Source organism: Antechinus flavipes, chromosome 2 (assembly GCF_016432865.1).
Source record: "Antechinus flavipes isolate AdamAnt ecotype Samford, QLD, Australia chromosome 2, AdamAnt_v2, whole genome shotgun sequence".
NCBI classification, from domain to species: Eukaryota; Metazoa; Chordata; class Mammalia; order Dasyuromorphia; family Dasyuridae; genus Antechinus; species Antechinus flavipes.
In genome coordinates, this window is record NC_067399.1 from 398,035,673 (window position 1) to 398,058,268 (window position 22,596).

The 22,596-nt window shown below is 35.5% G+C and overlaps 1 protein-coding gene across 5 annotated transcripts in view; it reads right to left on the minus strand.

Moving 5' to 3' along the window:
• Window positions 1-19,339, minus strand: part of CSNK1A1 (casein kinase 1 alpha 1) — a 52,122-nt gene extending 32,783 nt beyond the window's left edge. For 2 of the 5 annotated variants that reach the window (XR_007950770.1, XM_051978677.1), the window contains exons 1-2: window positions 18,714-19,332; window positions 17,856-17,962 (exon numbers count right to left, since the gene is read on the minus strand). Coding sequence is in view for 3 of the 5 variants with exons in the window: in XM_051978677.1 (XP_051834637.1) it covers window positions 17,856-17,962; window positions 18,714-18,836 (230 nt within the window). In the remaining 2 variants the exon portion in view is untranslated. Of the gene's footprint in view, window positions 1-17,855; window positions 17,963-18,713 lie in introns of all 5 variants that reach the window. The other 3 variants (XR_007950769.1, XM_051978679.1, XM_051978678.1) reach the window with 3 other exon arrangements.
• Window positions 19,340-22,596: the final 3,257 nt, after the last annotated feature.

Here is a 22,596-nt window from a genome sequence, read left to right on the forward strand (position 1 = left end):
AAACAATAACATTAAAAAGCAGCAAAAATCAAATTAATTGCAATGTCAAATCTTAGTCATGAATAATATGATCAAATGCATTTCTTAATTTTCCCTATGTTAGTTAAGATCTTTTTATCAATTTTGCTTAACTTCGATTGTGGTATAGAAGAGATGGTGAAGACCTCAATTCTAACCCATGCTCTATCACTTACTGAGTTCCCTAATGTATAGAATAGCAGTTGGATTAAAGGACTTCTAAAATGCCTGTGCTATATAATACATAATTAGATGTGTCACTATAAGCAAGTCTCTTCACCTCTCTGAAACTCCATTTCAGGATTTAACTATCACAACTTTATAGAGTTAAAAGGGACCTTACACATCAACTAGTCCAACACTTTCATTTAACTTGAGAGGTGAAGTGATTCACTTAAATCTGAATTCCGTTTTTGGCAAAATGGCTACAATCTTGTCTAACCAAACCCAGTTCCCTCTTATCACTTCAAAATAGTTAGAAATGTACCAAATAAATTAAAACACAACTGAAAGAGGAGACTAATAAACCACCACAATAAAAGCCTAGGGCAGGGGGAGCTCATAAGGTTGTCAAATTTAAATGCAAAGAGCTCTGCCTACTAGGTATCAGGTACTGTGCAAGTATTGGGATAGTGCGGACAAAAAGGGGCGTATCCCAGTCTCAGCACTCAAGCAGGCTGGAACATAAAATAATAAAAGGAATGTAGTAATAAGGCTAGAAACATAGATCAGAAAAATTCCATTTTATTCTAGAGGCAAGAGATTTAGCCTTTGAGCAAGGAAATGCCATAATAGATCTATTTTTACAAATATTATTTTAGCCTGAGGAATATCACTTTATGAGGAAAGGGAATGATAGAGGGAAGCCGATCACAAGAAAGCTATCACAGCAGTCCAAGTGGGAGGCCTAAATATCGTTGGTAATGTACAAATAGGAAACATGGAGTATGAATTGACAAGCCATAATCAACTGCTTAGGATGGGGAGAAGAAAAAAGATATGGAAGGAGAATAGAAATAGAAAATGAATTGACAGAAATGGTGAGGTTGCAACCTTCAGTTGTTAGTGATGCCTTAACCAAAATAGTGTAGTCATTTAATCTATCTCTCAAATTCTGCATCTATAAAATAGTGTTATATGAAAACACTTTTCCTCCCAGACAAAAAATTTTTTTTTTTACAAATCAGATTTTCTAAGTTGTTGACTGAAAAATAACATTGTTCTCAACTTTCTAAACTCAGAAAACTCAATCATCTCTCTTCTTAACTCAATTTCATGGAAACCAACTTTACTATGAAACTCCTACTGCTATCTATTATTCCCATCCCCTTAATTGTTAATGCTTTCTGTGTGCCTAAGAAGAAAATATTTAAGCAGTTTTTCTTTTTTATTTCTAGTTGCTAGAACAATTAGTACTTTGCACATAATACTTGATAAATACTTGCTGAATTTAATGTCTAACTTCTTAATTCTTGTTCAACTTGGCATCATTTATTCAAATTGGAAAATCTCATTAATTTTTATATCTTGTCTTCTTTGCTTCCACATACTAATATTCAACTACCAAGTCCTATTAATCTTTTTTCATGCCTCTCAGTAATTCATCTCTTTTTCATTCCTATATTAATTCAAGTGTGTTTCTCCTCAATCCTAAACTACTACAACAGTTTCCTAACTGTGTTCATGCCTCCAGTCTCTTTTTCAAATGTTCAAGTCACTACCCTGATATAAAAACTTTCAATAGTTCCCTTTTTTCTTACAAGATAAAAGTATAAAATATTTAGCCTGACATTCAGGGCTCAACCAATCTTTCCAAATTTACCATTTTACTACTTTTTATTCAAACCAAAGAACTTAAATGCTTAAGAAATTGTTTTCCCAACTATAGCAATGAACAATAGAGGATCTTTCCATTGGTGGGAGAGCATTTAAACTATTTGCACAATCGTTCAATATTAATCATGTTGTAACTTCTTTATTGTTATTTACAGTAGAGTATATTAATTTCTTGGGACAAGTAATTTTGATAGGGTGTGATTTTGTGACAATGGTCATGTTGTGTGTCTTTCTCACATAAGATAGAATCAATGTTTAATTCTGACTAGGTAACAACTGTCAAGCTGGATTTCCATGACACACCATCATTTCATTGCTCTCTTTTGCTGTATTTATTCCTTGAAAAAGTAAAAGTTAATATCGTGCACTGTTGGTAGATATCTCATTAATCCAGTCATTCTAACTAACAATTTGGAACTATACCCAGAAAGTTACCAAACTTCGTTTTAATCCACCTACATTTTTTTTTTTGTTTTGTATTTTATTTTATTTTATAAAACTTTATATTGACAGAATCCATGCCAGGGTAATTTTTTTTACAACATTATCCCTTGCACTCGCTTCTGTTCCGATTTTTCCCCTCCCTCCCTCCACCCCCTCCCCTAGATGGCAAGCAGTCCTATATATGTTAAATATGTTGCAGCATATCCTAGATACAATATATGTGTGCAGAACTGAGCAGTTCTCTTGTTGCACAGGGAGAATTGGATTCAGAAGGTAAAAACAACTGCGAAAAAAAACAAAAATGCAAATAGTTCACATTCATTTCCCAGTGTTCTTTCTTTGGGTGTAGCTGCTTCTGTCCATCATTTATCAATTGAAATTGAGTCTTTGTCAAAGAAATCCACTTCCATCAGAATACATCCTCATACAATATCGTTGTGTTGTCGAAGTGTAAAATGATCTCCTGGTTCTGCTCATTTCACTTAGCATCAGTTCATGTAAGTCTCTCCAAACCTCTCTGTGTTCATTCTGCTGGTCATTTCTTACAGAACAATAATATTCCATAACATTCATATACCACAATTTACCCAGCCATTCTCCAATTGATGGGCATCCATTCAATTTCCAGTTTCTAACCACTACAAACAGGGCTGCCACAAACATTTTAGCACATACAGGTCCCTTTCCCTTCTTTAGTATTTCTTTGGGATATAAGCCCAATAGAAACACTGCTGGATCAAAGGGTATGCACAATTTGGTAACTTTTTGGGCATAATTCCAGATTGCTCTCCAGAATGGTTGGATTCGTTCACAGTTCCACCAACAATGCATCAGTGTCCCAGTTTTCCTGCATCCCCTCCAACATTCATCATTATTTTTTCCTGTCATCTTAGCCAATCAGACAGGTGTGTAGTAATCCACCTACATTTTCAACTAAGCCTATATACCAAATAAATTGAAGAAAGAAGAAAAGGACATTTATGTATAGCCCCAAACTGGAAACCAAAGAGAGACCTCCTCTATTGAGCATTAGCTAAACAAATTATGGTATATGAATGTAATGAAGTGTTATTGTGCCAACAGAAATTATGAAACAAGCAATTTCAGAGAAAATTAAGACCATCTTTATGTTTAGGAATAGATGGCAATGATTTATATGATGATAACATTGTGGAGAAAAGCACTTTAGGGTTCTGATGGACATTTTGATTAAATCATGAGTCCACAACAATGTAGATGAAACTCATCTCCTAACAGAAAAGTGATCAATTTAAAAGACATAAAGACATGCATTTTCAAATATAGAAAAGACTATGCAAAACTACAGTACTGAAAGCTTTGGTTTATTATTTTCTTTTACATTTGCTCAAAAGGGGACAGGAAGGATGGCTTAATTCTTAAACTACTACTTATTTAAAACTTAAAAAGAAAAAAAAAAACTTTAAAAGTCACACCTCTTGAAGATCACATTTCTAAGACCACTAGTAATACTGCAGCAACTATTAATGTAGGAATGCAGCATCTACTAGTGTAGGAAAGTCACATGTTTTTGAAGACCATGCAAAGAAATTAAAAGAGGATTGGCCAAATCAGAAGAGTAAAGCAAATCATGGTTACAAAACAAAAAAAACAAAAACATCCCACCAAAATCTGATAAACTATTGCTGCAAAATAAAACCTCATTTCTCAAAAAACAAGCCAAGATGTTTCAGAGGGACCAGGCAGCTCTATAGCAAGCACTGACTTCTTAAAAACTGACTTCTTATTAAAAACAACTAATCATTGCTATAAGGAAGAAATTTGTCACAGACAAGATAGTACAGAATACTCATGATTGGGAAATGGTAATTTTTACTGTTGAAACTTTTTAAAGGTTATACTGAAAATGTTGTCAGAAGAGTTAGGTAAGCCCAAAAAATGTTTTGGAGATTTGGGTACCTCTCTGGTAGTCACATCAATTCCAAACATTTCAGCAACTCACTTCCACTTATTGTTTTTACTTCTTCCTTGAAATATCTCAAGATTTAGATTAATCCACAAGAATCACAGATTCATTCTACCTTAATCTTCCTAAAACTGATTTTATCATATAATTTTACGACTATGGCTATAATTATCTAATCTAATCACAATTCTCTACAATTTATTTCTCAATTCCCAAGCACAAAAACTTCCAACTTTAATGATGGTCTCCTTTCTGTTCTTTTTACCCACAAAACTCATCTATAACTACATATTACTTCTCATCTATAAAAATCAGGGGTTGTATTAGATGTCTAGTCTCTTCAAGATCCTAGATTCCAAGATGTTGATCTAGTTATTGACCTTTCCCACCTTACAATTCCCACCTTACAAAGAAACAAGGATCACAATACTGTCAAACTAGCAAACATTTTCGTGTCTCAGTTTTCTTCTCAATACATAAGGGGATTTAGACTAAATGACCTGTGACTTTTCCCTTCCTTTCTTAATAACACAATTCCTAGATTACCTTGGAAACATTTCTCAACTTTTATTTCATCTATAAAAAATAGTTCATAATAGTTTGGATCACAGCCCTATTTATAAAATATTGAGTGTGTACCACATCTTTTTAATTTCTTATAAAGAACTAGTTAGTAATTTTTGAATGTATGTTATAGCGACTATTAGATAAAGGCACGTAACGTAGATAAAGTGCTGGACCTGGAATCAAGAAAATCTGTGACTGGAGGCAAGTTATTTAATCTGCCTCAATTTACTCATCTTTAAAATATATTCTTCCATAATTTTTGAGATAACAATAGTACATATATTCCAGAATTTTTGAGATGAAATACTATTTGTCAAGCTATGTAAAAGCTATTATTAGACAATAATAGGAGACAAATCTTCTATTTCTTTTTTTTATTTAACTGCCACTTAACAGAGAACCTGACAAAAAGCTCCAAAAAGGGCCAAAGTATCCTTTCCCAAAAATAAACACATCCCCCTCCTTTTTAAACTTGTTTGATATGTTGATGAGAAAATTAACCATTTGCAAGTTTTAAGTAAGCTTAGCTGTAACAGGACTGAAAGACATATAACGTGAAATTTCTTACCAACCCAAGGTGTGAAATCTAACAAAAAATTTTTTATTAACAGGGAGATATTTCCAAATTTTCCCCCTACTGCTACCAGTCCAATTCCCTCTTTTACCAGTTGAGGAACACAGTCTGCATGCAGAAATGCCTCTTTGATCTAGCTATGTCCCTACTAGGCCAAAGAAACCTAAGAAGGGAAATGCCTTGAAAGCATAATAGTGAAGAACTGGAAACTAAGAGAGTGCTATCTAACAGGGACTGGCTGAACAAATTATGTCATGATATATTAGGTCAATTCAAATGATAAAATGGGGTTGTTCCAAAGAAATCTGTTGAGACATGCATAAACTCACTCAACAAACATTTATTAAACATCTACTACATTCCAGGTACTATGTTAAGCAGGGGAATTGATCAATTTTTTCACTAAGTAGCAACAACAAAAATTTACACATCATTATTAAAAAAAAAAAATCTGTAAAAGACTTGTGAACTGACAAACTGAATAACAACTACAATTCTAGAACTTATTGAAAGATCCTACACCAAAGACACATTATAAATGTTCATATTCAGACAATATGAGATTTTGTTTTGCTTTAAATGTATGTTACAAAGGCTTTCTTTTTCTTTTTCTCTCCCTTCCCCTAATGGTTGGGATAGGAGTATAAGGGGAAACAATATAAGACCAAAAAGTAGCACAGACAAGACAGCTTTGAAATGTACAGGCTGAGTATTTACATACTTGAAAAATAAACAAGCTGTTACATTATTAGAGTTAGAGTTTCATATATAATGCTTTTTCTATTCTACCATGTATTCAAAAGTGTCATTTTATTTCCTATTTTAAGTACAGAATTAAAAATGTAAACAGATAGAAGATTTACGCATGTGGCTCATCAACATAAATACAATAAAAACTAAAATAGATTCAGAAAGATCCAGGTCAAGATCCAAACTCCACATAGATGTTCTAAAACCATAGCGATTCCGAGATTGCAAAAAGAAAAATTACATTATGTTCATTATTTAGGAAGTGATCACTGCAGTAAATACCAACTGCAGTAGATACAAGAAGATTTAACTCATATTTCCCCAATGTCTGGCAGGAAACATTACGAGGAGATACTTTCCAGAATGACCAAACAAAGGATGTGAACAGACAACTTTCAGATGAAAAAATTAAAGCCATTTCTAATCATAGGAAAAATGCTAAATCACTACTGATTAAAGAAATGCAAATTAAGACAACTCTGAGATACCATTTCTTACCTATCAGATTGACTTAAAAAGCCAGGAAAAAATGATAAATGTTGGAGGGGATGTGGGAAAATTAGGACACTAACACACTGCTGGTGGAGTTGTGAAATGATCCTATCACTCTGGAGAGCAATTTGGAACTATGCCTAAAGGGCTATTCACCTTTGATCTCACTGTCTGGGTCTATCTCAGAAAGATCATAAAAGGGGAAAAGACCCACATACAAATAAAAATATTTTAGCAAACTGGCACAGAATTATAAATTGAGTAGATGCCCATCAGTTGGAGAATGGCTGAATAAGTTATAGCGTATGAATGTTCTTGTATTTTTTTTCCCTGTTGATCTGATTTTTCTTTCACAATATGACCATGAACATGAAAATGTTTTAAAAGAATTGCATGTTTAATCTATATCAGATTGTTGATGTATTTGGGAGAGGGAGAGATATGGGAAGGAGAGAAAAACCTAGAAGACAAAGTTTTACAAAAAATAAATGTTGAAAATTATGTTTACATGTAGTTGGAAAATAAAATATTTAAAAATAAAACAACATCCTGGCTGACTGTGTAACCCTGGGCAAGTCACTTAATCCCAACTGCCTCAGGAAAAAAAACTTTTAAGACCCAAAGTCATATCACAAGGAAATAACTTTCAACTTTTTCCAAAACTTATGTGTGGCCTACTTCCAAAAATGACCAAAAAGCCTCTAAGGTATAGAATCACATGGTTTTCTCCAAAAACAAAGGCTTTTTAACCTGCCAAAAAAGTTTATGTAGAGTAATGCCATGTTTGCTTCCTTTCATTTAAGTCTATCTTTGGTAACATTCTACTTGCAAAAAAGAAAATGGACTTGATAGTGACTTATGACAAAATTACAACTTAAAAACTTGTTTCACAAACAAAAAGCTAAAACTTCAGAAATATCAGTTATTAGACCAATATGAGGAAAATCAGAAAACTATATTCCACCTATTTTTTGTATAGCCAGTAAGCTAAGGTGGTTTTTACGTTTTTAAATCAAGTTTTATTATCTGGATTTGGTCCTTTGCTGTGGTTTGTTGACTTGTGGTCTAACTAGGCATAATTTCTGAAATATTCTCCACAGATACCCCCAAAAAATTACCTTTAAATAAACTACAAAACTATCAGCAAGTTCTCAATTCTGACTCAAGCCCACAAAAAAACTAATGACAGACATGGTCAAAGCAAAGGATTCTTCTCTACTGACCCACCTAAGAAAGCTTCAAAAAGAAAATTAAATTAAAATTTATTAAGTCTGATCAAGAAAAGAAGAAAGATATATCTTCTCCAAACAATTTTAAAATACAAGCTCAGACTAAAGAGGACAGCAAAAGTTCTGGGACACTGGAGCACATTCAATGCAACTAGGACAGGATCTGGAAGCAGATGCAACAACCAGCAGCAGCATGGGAGCTCTCTGTCCAAAGATGGTAAAGGATTCTGTAAAATGATGTGAAAAAGATTACAGGAACTCACTGCATGTTACTGGCAACTCTATTTAACCATCCTCAGTTTTTTGTACAACACAGCCCAAGAGAAACGCTTGTGGTCAGTCACAAGGAAAAAGGGGACCTAGTCACAGGGTCCAGAGCCTGGAGGAGTTCTAGCAATTTTAGGTCCGGGGAGGGGGGCGCGCCTTCCCTAAATAAAGTCCAAAGCACAGATCAGGAGAGCAGTGAGACCACACTCCCAAGATCATACCATTTTGGGAAGTAGTGCAGAAGTAGCCCTGAAAACAGCAGTACAAAAAGTATGAAACTTTGGACAGTGCCAAATTTTAAAGTCAAGAACAAAAAAAGAAAAGAACTTGACCATAAAAAACAGGGAACAACACTAAGACAAAACTTAAGACACCAATGTGAAAACAGCTAGAAGCAAACTAGTTGAATCCATGCCCAACAAGAATTTCTGGAAAAGTAAAACAAAAAGCTAAAAGGAGAAGCAGAAAAACTGAGAAAAGAAATGAATTATGCAAGAAAATTATGAAAAGTGAATTAAGAGCTTTGTAAAAGAGACACCAAAAAACTAACCCCTTAAAAAAAAAAAAAAAAAAACAGAATGGTGTCATGGTAAAAGATGCACAAAAATTTACTAAAGAACAGATTTTTTTTTTTTGGGCTGAGGTAATTGGGGTTAAGTGATTTGCCCAGAGTCACACATCTAGGAAGTGTTAAGTGTCTGAGACCAAATTTAAACTCAGTCCTAACTTCAGGGTTAGTACTCTATCCACTGTTCTGAAGAACAGAATTCTTTAAAAAACATTTTGATAAAAGGTACATAGGCAATGAAATAGTATTAAAAATTTTATGGCAAATTTTCATGACAAAGTCTCTTTTCCCAAATACTGAGTCAGTCTTAAAAATTATGAGCTATTTCCCAATTTACAAATTGTCAAGCAATCTGAACTGGCGATTTTCAGAAGACAACAAAGATCTCTACAATGATGTGAAGAAAGGCTAAATCGCTAACGATTAGAGAAATTTAACTTAAAACAAATTTTATAAGTATTAGTATCAAATCTAGCATAAAACAACTAATGCCCTGTACTAAAGTTTAGTTCTTCAAGTTGTTGCTCCCCTCATACCTACCAGAAATGACAAATGCTGGAAAGGATGAAAGAAAATATATACACTAATGAATTGTTGATGGGAGTTGTGAGCTGGTCCAACCATTCTAGAAAACAAGCTGAAACTGTACCCAGAGAACTATAAATCGATACATACCTTTGACCTAGCAATACCACTTCTAAGAACTTATATATACAAAAATATTTATAGCAGTCTCTTTGTGGTGGCAAGAAAATCAGAAATTGAGAGGATTCCCATAAATCAAGGGAACAGCTGAACAAGTTGTGGCATACAGTTATGATGAAATACTATTGTCCTATAGGAAATGATAATAGAGATAATTTCAGAAAAACAATGAAAGACCTATATGAACCTATGCAGAGTAAAGTGAGCAGAACCAAAGAACAGTAATACTGCAATAATGATCAACTGTGAAAGACTCAAGTTACTCTCTCATCAACACAATGATCCAAGAAAACTACAAAGGATTCTTGAGGAACAATGCCATCTACACCTCAGAAAAAGAACTGAGGAACTCTTAAGTGTAAATTGAAATATAGATTTCTCACTATTTTTCTTGCTTTATAAAAAACCTGGTATGACTAATACAGAATTTTTTTTTTAGTAATTTCTTATGTATAAATGATATATTATTTGCTTTCTCATTGGGTGGAGGGGATTATAATTTAAGGGAAAATTTAGAATTTAAAATAAAAAATATTTAAAATTTTAATTCAAAATTCACAAAACTAAATAATTATAAAAGAAATTTAAATAATTAAAGCTTTCAAAATGATTTTTTAAAGTGTATGTAACATTTACACATCTGTAGTTATTAAAGGTTAAAAATGCAGTAAGAGTTTTGAAGCATTTAAAGAAAATTGTACAAGCTTTAAATAGTCTTCAGAAAGCACATACCATTTTCCCACACAAACATCTATAACAGTCACCATATGCAAAGTGCTATGCAAAAAGCTGGGGAACACAGAAGCTAAGCTCTAGCCTAAATGAACTTAAATTCTACTGAGAAAAATATAAAATATAATATAAAAATACAAATAAAGTTAACTTTAATAGAATAAAGTGCTAATATAACTGAAGGGGCCTGGAGATTACTTAGGGGGTGGTACCACCTAAAGTGTTACTCTGAAAGTTGAGTTCAGGATTCTCTAAGGCATTGGAGCAAATTCCAGACACAGAACATGGAATTGTTAGAAAAGTAATATCAAATAAGACTAGAAAGGTATGTGGAAAGCATTAAATGTCAGGCCAAGCAGTCTTTGAGATTTATCCTAGAAAACATAAGAAGGAACTAAAGATTTTTAATTGGAGGGACCTGTGCATTAGGAAAATCAATTTGGCAGCTGTATGGCTTTGGGGAGGGAAAGGATTGTAGTTAAGAAACCAAGTAGGATTATAAAGAACAGTAAAAATGAGAGGTGATTAGAATCTGTACAAGTTCAATTTTCAGCCATTAAGCTGGATGCATAATCTTTCACATAACCTGATTTGATAATCAATATTTTTTCCCAAAGGACTGCAGCTTTGAGAATTGAAAAGGGGGCTAAGAATCATTCAGTCCAACAATTCTGAAATGTTTTGGTCTCAGAACCATTTATAATCTTAAAAATTATTTAGGATCCCAAAGAGCTTTTTTCTTATGTATTTAACACCTACCAATATTATCATATTAAAAACTAAAATTGATAGTTTTAAATATGTATTAATTCATTTAAAATAAACCGATACACATTAAACATACTTTGAAAATCAATAAAAAATTATTTTTCCAAGGCCTAAAAAAATTTACTGAGCAGCACTTACATTAGCATCTATCTATACTGCAAATTTCTTTTACATCTGGTTTAGTAGTAAACAATTGGATTCTGCTTCTGCATTCAATCTGTTGTAAAATGTTTTAAAGTATTATTGAAGATGATAAATGTGGAAATGCGTTTAGAAGAATTGCACATTTGGTCTATATTAGATTGCTTGCTCTTTGGGAGGGAAGGAAAAAGAGGAGAAAAGGAGGGAGAAAGATTTTGAAAACAGGATTTTGCAGGAGTAAATGTTGGAGACTAATTGTAATTGTTCATGTATTTTGAAAATAAAGCTATTATTTAAAAAATTTTTCTTAATGTCAAGAAAGTCTGGTTCACAAGGATATGTAATTACAAGACAACTGAAACTGACTTGGGATGGGAAATGACATCCACATCCAGAGAGAACTGTAGAAACTGAATGTGGCTCAAAGAATAGTATTATCACTTTTTTGTTGCCTGTTTTTTTTCTTTCTAGTGGTTTTGTTCCCTTTTGATCCCTTTGATTACCTTGCACAACATGACAAATAAGAAAATATGTTTAAAAGAATTGCAAATATTTAACCTCCAACAGATTACTTGCTGTCCTAAGAAGAGAAAAAGGTAAGGGAGAGAAAAAAATCTGAACACAAAAAAATGAATGTTGATCAATATCAATATTAGAGAATTGCAGATTAGACAACTCCGAGGTACCACTATACACCTCTCAAATTGGTAAAAATGACAGGAAAAGGTAATGATAAATGTTGGAGGGGATGTGGAAAAACTGGGACACTAATACATTGTTGGTGGAGTTGTAAACTAATCCAACCATTACAGAGAACAATTTGGAACTATGCCCAAAGGGCTATCAAATTACATATCTTTTGATGCAGCAGTGTCTCTACTGGATCTGTACCTCAAAAAGATCATAAAAAAGGGAAAAGGACCCAAATGTTCAAAAATGTGTGTAGAGGATGCCCAACAGCAGGGGAATGGCTGAACAAGTTATGGTATATGAATGTTATGGAATATTACTGTTCTATAAGAAACAATCCAAAGGATGATTTCAGAAAGGTCTGGAAAGACTGACTAGAACTGATATTAAGTGAAATGAGTAAAATCAAGAGAACATTGTACACAACAAAACAAGATTATGTGATAATCAACTCTGATGAATTTGGCTCTTTTCACCACGAAGTGATTCAGGTCAATTACAATACATTTGTGATGAAGAGACATCTCGATCCAGAGAGGTTTATAGGGACTGAATGTGGATCACAGCACAGTATTTTCACCTTTTTGTTGTTGTGGTTTGCTTGAGGTTTTTTCCTCATTTTTCCCCCCTTTTTGATCTGATTTTTCTTCAACAGCATGATAAATGTGGAAATACATATATACAAAAATTGTACATATTTAACATATTTTGGGTTATCTTTTGTCTTGGGAAGGAAGGTGGAGAGAAAGGAGGGAGAAAAACTTGGAACACAGGATTTTGAAAGAGTGTTGAAAATTATCTTTGCATGTATTTTAAAAATTAAAAGTTATTTTATTTTAAATGTTGAAAACTCTTTTTACATGTATTTGGAAAAAGAAAATATTTTTTATAAGGGGAGGAAACCAAGGATATGAAATTAGGAAGGAGGCTATTTTAATAAACAAATTACATTTGACTATTTTTGACCATTTGACCCATTAAAGACCCTCTGAAAAGGTTTTGAGGTGGGGGTAGATAAGAGGACTAATGACCTAATAGTCCAATCCTTCATTTTATAGATAAGTAGAAGATAACAGAGGATTAAAATAGTTGCATATAGTCACATAAGCACCGAGTAGCAGAGCCAAAACTAAAACCCAAGTCCACTAAAACAAAATCTAATGCATTTTCCACTGTGAATAGATTGCCTCCCCTTCTAACATTTCTTACTCAACAGAAAAATAATTTTCCAAAACTCAATGTTCAAATTCATACTAAAACTTTGAGGGAAAATGAAAATTCATACATAAACTGCATTGTAAAATTAATCTATACTGGAAGGATACTAGATGACATCAATATACTTACTACCTTCCATCAATATAGATCATAATCACAATATAATTTAATACATGGACTTTGGGAATTTCTGTGGCCAATTATTTCCTCCTTAAGTAAAAGCTGGAAGAGAATTAACTGCTCTAAACTTAACTACACTGATCCTCAGAGAAACATACAGAGTCCATAATCAAGCCACAATTCATCCAGTTTACCAGTTCCTTTTTCAAAGGCACAACAATTGCCAACTCAGGATCACCTCCACACAAAGCAGCAAAAAAATCCTTTAGTATAAGGATGCCCATCCATTTACTTTACAATGGCTCATATAATTTCTTCTAATTTAGATCCCAAGGTAAATCTATCTAGGTAAATATAACTATTCCATTGTGGTCATTCATATAGCGATTGATAGCAAGTGGTATAATGGGATCAAAGAGAGTGATCTAGGCTCTCTAGTCACACTGGCTCACTAATCAGCTATGAGTCACAATTTTTTTTCACATCTGTAAAATAAAGGATTTGATTAGATTATCTCCTTTTCAGCTCCAAAATCCTTTACTATTGAATTATTCCATTTTAATCCACAAGTGGAAATTCAACATAATGCATCTAGTTCTCTAAGTGATCTCCTATTAACAGAGTGTCACCTAATCCAGGCAAGCATAAAGGGGATTACAGGATTATCTACTTGTTTAGATTACTGAAAATTTTTTTCACAGAATACATTTTAAATTATTTAAACTTTCAAGGGAAAGAACTATTTTTATTCAAAATTCTGAAAATATTTCAAAGACTTAAAAATTATCTCACAAAAAGTTTATAAATTATATATCAAGTGCAGAAGAAAACTTAATTTTTTAAATGAATTCTTTTTGATCTCTCACATCAAGTTTCATCCAAGAGTAATAAGTGCTTTACAGACATTTAAATCAACCCTGAAACTTAAATTAAGATAAAATAGGACAATACTTTCGTATTTCCTTCCTTCATGGTTTCTCAAAGTCATATCCCCAAAATTCAATTCATTAATAGCAGGTAATAATAATGATGATGATGACACCTAATATTTATGTGGTGTTTTGCAGTTTCCAATGCACTTTACAAATATTATCTCATTTTATCCTCACAACCCTGGGAGATGGGTGCTATCATTATTTCCATTTTACAAATGAGAAAACTCAAAGGGTATGCTCTTTCCATTGTATTACTACATAGATATCTTCTATTAATTCCCATCAAAGACATCATTAAACATTTTAATTCCCTGTAACAAGATTGAGATTCTCCTAACTACAAACAGAACTTCGAATTTTATTAGTTCCCTTCTCCCAAGTTTGGAGGCTTAACATTAATAAATTCAGTACTAAATGTCATGTCAAGCATCTTGAGATGGCCCCAAAATGTCAAGAGGGAATTTTGCTTCTGTTCTCTAAAATAGTAGTATGCTTTTGATTCTATGAGCAATTCCCTCAAATTACCCAATAATGACCCTAACAGAGAAGTGTTATGTAGGTCAGTGACTTACAAACCCATGTTTAGGTCACTCAAGGCCATCTCAAATTATCTCTATGGGATGCCAGAAACTATTGAAGTTAAATTCATTTATAAAATACACATGACTTTTGTGCTTTTTGAGGAAGGGGGTAGTGTAAAACAGTAATAAAAGTGAACTTAAATCTTCTAAAAGTTTGGAAATTACTTCCTTGTTTAATTGTGCGAACTTGTAAAGATATTAAAAAAAAAAAAAAACCCTCAGAACCATAGAAAGGAAAACATGTTCCAACATAATACATCAAGGTTAAGACTAATCTTTCTTATAAAATCCTCCATTTGAACCTCAAAATAGTTTTATTACATCAGCACTACACTAACCTTACAATTGTGGTTACAAAGCCCCATTTTTTTTTTTTAAGATTCCAATTGTTGAAGCCTTGGAACTATCTATCTCTCTGGAGTCATCAATATTTCTCCTTCCTAAAGTCCCTAAAAACCAAAAAACTTAGGAAGCCAGGTGGTAATTTTCCCCCAATCCCACACAACTTAACTGCCATGACTCCACTTTACTCAACTGTTTAGTACCTCAAGTCTTAATACAAATTAGAGGGCCAAGAGCCATAAGTGCTCAAATCCTATATATCACTAGCAGACCACTTAAATGTTTTGTTTTTTAAATATTGATACCAAAAATTCAATTGAAGCAGCTTAAGCATTGGAGAAGAGCAAAGCATTTTATCAGTTTGAAGGCCTGAATTTGCATCCATATCTACTTAGGCAAATAACATCCATATTAGTTACCACTAACTTCAATAAAATAAAGGACCTTTTATTATCACCTCAAAATCTATTTTAACCTATGATTATTAAATCATAAAATAAGCCATCAATTTAGGAAAATAAAATCAATTTCAAGATTTTTATCATTTGACAAAAGTAAAATAATTCCAGGCCCAGTGCTTGCCCAATATCCAACAATATCCTGTCAACTTCAAGAGAAAAGACCCTTATAATACTGAGGCTTCCCTCAGAAAACTTGAACAATAGTTGCAAAGATGTGTTGCAATTTCTTATCATTGAACGGAACAAAGACATGGTACAGTTTTGATGTTTTAGGGTTTCAGGAGAGAGGTAGAGAGGAGGAAGTTAAAAGGAAGTTTTAAATCAACTGAAAAATTAAGCAAAAAGCAAACGTTTTCCATTTTGTGCTCAATGTGAAAATTCTCCATCATATTTTGGATAAGAATTCTAATGACTCTCAAACATGACTAACAAAACTACTTTATTCAAATTTTAGAATACTCTATTAAGAAAAAAATAATTTTCCAAGGAAACTGAATGCAAATCAACACATTCTATGTTCGCTTTTTTTTTTCCCTCTCTCATGGTTTTTTTTCCCTTTTGCTTCCAATGATTCATAAAGTAATGTGTATTAAAAATAAATTTTAAAAAAAGAAAAGAATTTTGTTTTTTAAGAAAATAAATTGGGTATGTTATAAAAGAAACCTGAAAAATCTTTTTACTACATTTTCTTCTTAAAGAAAAAAATAGCAAATCAATTTAAGTCATTCTGCACTATGAAATTTTACTTTTTGGACAACATAATCAGAGAGGAAAAAGGAGATGTAATTCAATTTTTTGTTGTTCAGTTGTTTTCAGTTGTATCTAATTCTTTGTAAATTCCATTTGGGATTTTCTTGGCAGATACTGGACAATTTTGAATTCAGGTCTTCCTGACTCCAAGCCCAGCATTCTACCTCTTCGCCATGTTTTAGGATCATATATTTAAAACTACAAGGAACCTATGAATTAGCCCAGTTCCTTCTCATTTCGTAGGTGAGGAAAAACACAAGGCCAAAAATGTTAAGGAAGCAAGTAATAGAATCAAAATTCAGTGTTCTTTCCATTCCACCTTCTCTCATTTCTCTTCTACAGACAGTATCAAAATGGTTTTTCATAATAATGCTTTTCATAATAAAAACTTGGTGATTATTTGCCAATTACTAAAACCCATTTTATTTTATTTTTCAACAAAAACAACTGATGATTAACCAAAGTAGCTACTGAATTTTCTGGTACATACAACTTAAGAATTTGCATTTTTATATGTGTATGTAAAAATCTGATCCTTAAGTCAAGACAGGCTGTCTATTATTTACTGATCATTAACTACCCGAACTCTGCAAATTTCACATTAAAAAAAAAAAAAAACCCAACCCAAAACAAAACCTGTATGTGATAAGGTACAGTTGTCATTTTCTGATAAACCCCAAATCCAAACTTTGTAAAATCCATTAAGTGTAACAGACAGATGGGAAAAAAAAAAAATCAGATTTTTAACAAACATTCCTACTTCAAGTCGGCCTACTTCCCCCCACCCCCCACCCCATGCACTTTTACAATAAAAATAATTCAACAGGTTAATTTATCAAGATGTGGAATAGTGATCAAGTTTTTCTCTTCAGGAAAATGAACTAAACTCAGATGTCCAATTTGCACCGGGGAGAAAAGCTTAAAGGACATTTATAGTTAAGTGATGAATGAAAATTATTAAATGTGGAAATAGCAACCATGGTTCAATCTGACAATTTCATATTGCATCTAGTTCAGAAACTACAAGAGTAATCATTATGCTGCTCCTAGACCCCCGAAGTTCTATTCTCCACCTTTCACAGGTACAATTCGCTCTAAGGAAATAATTAGAACCCAAGGAAGACAGACTTATTAACAGAGTAAGAGAAAAGGGCAGGAAAATGGGATTGAGTCACGTAGATCCGCCATTTTCTAAGCGGAGGAGGAAGACATGTTGGAACAAAAACACAACAAAAGAGCAGCCATTTCCCAATCTAGATCCAATAGCAATCCTAAACGGATAAGCCAAGTCCCGGAACCTTCCAATTCACTGCACAGGTTAAAGTAAAAAGTTATAAAAAAATCAGACATAACACACAAAAACAATAATCAATTTCTCCCCACAGGAATGAAAGCCATAGTTCCTGTAAAATTAAAAGCACACAAAAAAATGCCTCAGTAAGAATGTTGAAAGCCAAAAGAGAATCAGGAATAAAATTTAGCCATAAATTCATACACAAAACGTGGTTTACTTAAGAGTTTAATTGGGAATCAAAGCAAACGGTTACCCATATCATAACCTGAATGCGCCAACACAGAAACACTTAAAAGGTTATGACTCAGATGTTCCCGAACATAGACACACTGAAATAAGTCTGATTCAGGTATTCCCGTTAGATGCCTAGCTGCCCACTCTCCCCATTACTTCTGCCTTCAACGGCTCATCTGATTCTGGGTTCTTACCGTATGTGGGGAATGCCAACCCCACCTTGAAGAATCTTATAGAGTTTGCTCTCGTACAGCAACTGGGGATGCCTGGCCTTCTGAGATTCTAGCTTCACTGCCACTTCCTGTGGGGAAGAGAGGGGATGGCATCAACACCCCTAATACCAAGTTGGGGAGGGGACAGTTAGGGGTACTGAGGGACAAAAAGTAAACTTCCAATTCGAACAACCGAGTGACACTGGGAATTTGAGGCAAGAAAAATCTTTTCTTGAATTCATAAAAACGAGGCAATTGGCCTCAATAGAGCCTCTTCAGGCCAATGACAAAATCGTCCCGATTCATAATTATAAGGATAATAATAATGCAAAATATGTTCAATGTTTTCGATTATACGCAGTGACGCCTATGTAAAATAATTTAATAAGGGAAGGGGGATCGGAAGCTATTCGAATTAAGACTGGAAAAGGGAGAGGGAGGTTTCAAAAAAATAAGTCTCGATGCCAAAAAAATTCTGAGTTATATATCAATATTTAACTGGGGGGAGGGGAGGCAGGGAGAGGGCAACGTATTTTTCTTTAAAGGTTTAAAAGAGATTTTAAAAGGCTCGGAAACTTAATTATCGTAGCTATTTCCCCCTATCCCAACACGAAGCTCACTGGGATTTGTTTTTTTACCCTTTAGTGGAAAGATCCACAGGGCAAAACGAAAACTTAGGCCGGGCCGGGCCTCCTCCCATGGGGCGACGACGAGGTACCCACGTAGCCGGGAAAGAAGGGCAGGGATTGTTCTCCAGAGAAGGGTCGTTGCCCGCCCCCCCCCTCCCGCCCCTGGCTTAGAGCGACAGCCCTCCTCCCCGCGCTACCCTCGAGTGATTACCTCTCCGTTGGTGATGTTTATGGCCAGATAGATGTCCCCAAAGGAACCGGACCCGATCTTCCGCACCAGTTTATATTTCCCTCCGACAATGAATTCGGCCTTGGAGCCGCTGCTGCTCGCCATCCTGGCAAGAGGAGGGGGGATACGGGGACCTAGGTGTCCCGGGGCCAAGGGGGAAAGGGACGGGACCAGGCGGGTCTCACCCACCAGGCGCGACCTTTTAGACACCGGAGATGGTGGCACTTTCCCCAAAAAAAACAAATTTCAAAAAGAGGCTCTTTCTCCAAGTTAAGACGACGCTAAGGCGTCCCGAGGGAGCCTTGTAGCTGCCGTCGCCGACGCGCCGAGTTCCGGCTTCACCCTCCTCAGGCTCCAGGGAGGGTAGTGGTTCCAGGCCGGGCAGTTTTTCCCGGGTGTCTCCCACCCCCGTTAGAAGGTCCCTACGGGTGCAGGGCAACCTCCCGAACCAAAAAAGGCGCAGTAAGTGGGCGTAGCCCACCTGCTGCTAGCGCCGCCGCCGGGTCCCGCCCGCTAGGACCACGGTCACTCGGCCGACGCCGCCATCTTGTTCCTTTGGCTACAGCCGACACAAAATGCCCCCAGCCCACAGAAGCCGCTTCTTCACGGCGCAAAGGACCCTGGGAAGGGAATCGCCGGGCGCGAGACACCGTGGGTGACGAGAGGAAGGAACTAGATTGGTGTGAGCCTCGTCTCACGCTGGTAGCGTCAGCCCGTCGCCAGAGGGTTTGCGCATGGGCGTAACTTGGGACGAAGCGGGGGGAGGGGCCGGAGAAAGCCGAGGGCGCATGCGCGCTGCCTCCCCGGCTAGTACTTGGGCGTTTGCCCCGGGCTTAGGGCGTCGTAGTCGGGGCCGCGGCTGCCGCCGCCTGGGAGGGTTTGTGGCGTTAGTCATCGACGGGCCCCAGCTGGCCTCCCTCCTTCCCTTTCTCGACAGCCTACTTTTTGTGGGCTCAATCCCCGAGGGGTGGGCATGACCCACTCAGGCTTCTTTAGTAGCGATGGGTAGAAGACCCACGCCGCGGTGTGAGGCTAGCGCGGACCCCCCAGCCTGGCCTGGCCTGGCCCGGCCCGGCTCGGCTGTTGGGAGCTCTCAGTCTGCGGTCTCAGCCCCGCCCCGCCCCACCCCGGGGGTAAAACGACGCCGACTCTGGGCGGAGGTAGGGAGAAAACTGTCGGCTGGGCTGTCTATCTAGGTGGAGAGCAGCGAGGAGGAAGCGATTTCTTAAAAGATAGGACAGGTGAATCATAGAGTCGGTCTTGCGAGTGTAAAGGGCCTTGGCCTACGTCATTGAACCCCAACTCTCTCATTTTCCAAATGGGGACATTGAGGCCTTTAGATAGGAATTGACTTTTTCAAGGTTGAACAGCGAGTCAGTGACAGCTGCTTCGAGCCGCGCGGCTTTTTGCGGATCTCAAATTCGTTTGGAAAAGAAACTACCTGATGAAACTTTGACAAGGTGGATTTTCCCAGGGAACCACCTAGAGGGTCATAAACCCCGGCCTGAGCCTCTTTCTGACCTTTTTTATAATCCTTTGTTCCTCCCCAGGTTTTGCCTCCCGCCTAATAATACTGACAATGCCTTGCTTTGTACAATGCTTTGTAAGCGCTTTACAAAGGTTATCCCTTTGATCATTGCCTAGCTCTCTGCTTCGCGACCTAGCTGTGTTCATTGTTCCCACATCAATGCTCTATTTACTATCCAAAATGACTTTTCTACAGTGTTTGTGTCCTCATCAAGTCAAGTTACAGCCTGGCGGAATTCTTGTTTATGAGTGTTTATCTTTCTACTTGCCCATAACAGCAAAAGAAATTTTAAAATTTTGAAATTTAAACACTAAAGAAAATAAATGATTCTGCTATGGACATTGTACCACTTAAGGATACAAAGCATAAGTCATAGGTCAAGTGATGGAAGGTAGCAAAAGATAATTTTGAAGCCTAACCGAAAATTCAGAGAACTGAAAAGAAGCATAACTTTATATAAAACTTACATTTATATGACTTTGAGTTTTACAAAGTAATTTCCCCTCTACAAACATGAGATAGATACTTCCTTTTTACAACTGAAGAAACAAGTGTCACAGACTTTTCCTCAGTTCATACAATGGCTCAGTGGCAGAGTTCTGGCCTTTGAAATTTTTTCTTTTATTAAAGCTTTTTATTTTCAAAACATGAATGGATAATTTTTCAACATTGACCCTTGCAAAACCTTGTGTTCCAAATTTCCCCCCTTTCTCCCCAACCCCCTCCTTCAAATGGCAAGGAAACCAATATATGTTAAATATGTTAACAATTATGTAAAACCAATTATGTATACGTATTTATACAATTATCGTGCTGCACAAGAAAAATCAGATCAAAAAGGAAAAAAATGAGAAAACAAAAGGCAAGCAAACATTAAAAGTGAAAATGCTATGGTGTGATTCACACAGTTCTTACAATCCTTTCTCTGAGTGTACATGGCTCTCTACATCATAAGATCATTGTCTGACCTTTGAACTTAAGGAAAACTAAGTTTAATACTGATTCACACATTGAATTAGCTTTGACATGTTTCCTGATTTATAAAAAGGGATAATAGCATCTACCTCACAGAAGTTAATACATATAAAATGCTTTACAAAGTGCTATGAAATATTAGCTATGAGAGGATCTGAAGAATGACAACTAGGATTTGAATTTAGTCATTTCTAAGTGTATTTTCACATTTCCTCCAAAGTAGGTCTGAAGCAATATAATCAAAGACATAAGGATAAAAAGCCAATAAACATTTTGATACCTGTTATACTTCAAAGATATTTTTTGTATTTAGTAATCTAGCAAGATACCAACTCAGCCCTATGGTACTTAACCAAGAAGTGATTAAAAAAAAAAAAACTACTCAGTTCAAATCTCCAACAACAAAATGAAAAAAATTAACTTCAGGTTTGTCATCTTTAAAATAAATAGTATGACTACCTCCAATAAGGCTATTATGAAAAATGTGCTTTGTTGAGTAAACTATAAAATGTTACATAAATGCAAGATATTACAGTTTATAGAATAGAATGGAAAATTGATGCCAGCCTATTGATAATGATCCCTTCCTTAGGAAATAAAATTTCCCAAAGCTATATTCTTCACTTTCATCTTAAAAGTCTCTTAATTTCTTGAATATTGAAAGGTCCTGCTTCTCCCATCAATGGCTCTTCCAAACCCTAACAGAGTACTAAGGCTCTACTCACAGGATCACAATTGGATTGGATGCAGAAAGGACTTTCAAAGCAATATAATCCAACTTCCTCTTTACTGGGAAGTAACTGAAGCTGGAGGTAGACAGGGGAAGGATAGAGGAGCTTTACATCATTTACCCAGAATCAACAACCTTGTCAATGCCAGAGACAGATTTGAATCTAGTTTTTGCTGACTTCAACATTGTAAGATGCCATAATGTCTTTCTTACTCTTCTGTCTTTATATTCTTTCCAAAGTACACCCATTCTCATGACCTTAACTGGCACCTTGATAGCTTATACCTTTATGTAATGTCTTAACAGTCAATGAAGAGCTTTCCTAATCTCATAATATAGATAGTATAAGTTCTATTTATTGCTTACTTTAGAAAGAAGGCTGAAAGATTGTGGCTTAAGCATAGCAACCCATAATTTACAGACTGAGGATATAAACTTAGTTCATCTAAATCCCATTTTTTTTCTACTGCACAGATGTGTCCAATTTCATGTCCTATCAAGATCTCACTTGTACCCCAGTTCAGCATCTCCAATTTTACTGAACTATCTACTTTGATATCCATCCACCTAACCTACCTTCCCCTAAAAATCGTGTCCCAACCAAAAGCATTATCCTCTGTATATTTTCTCTC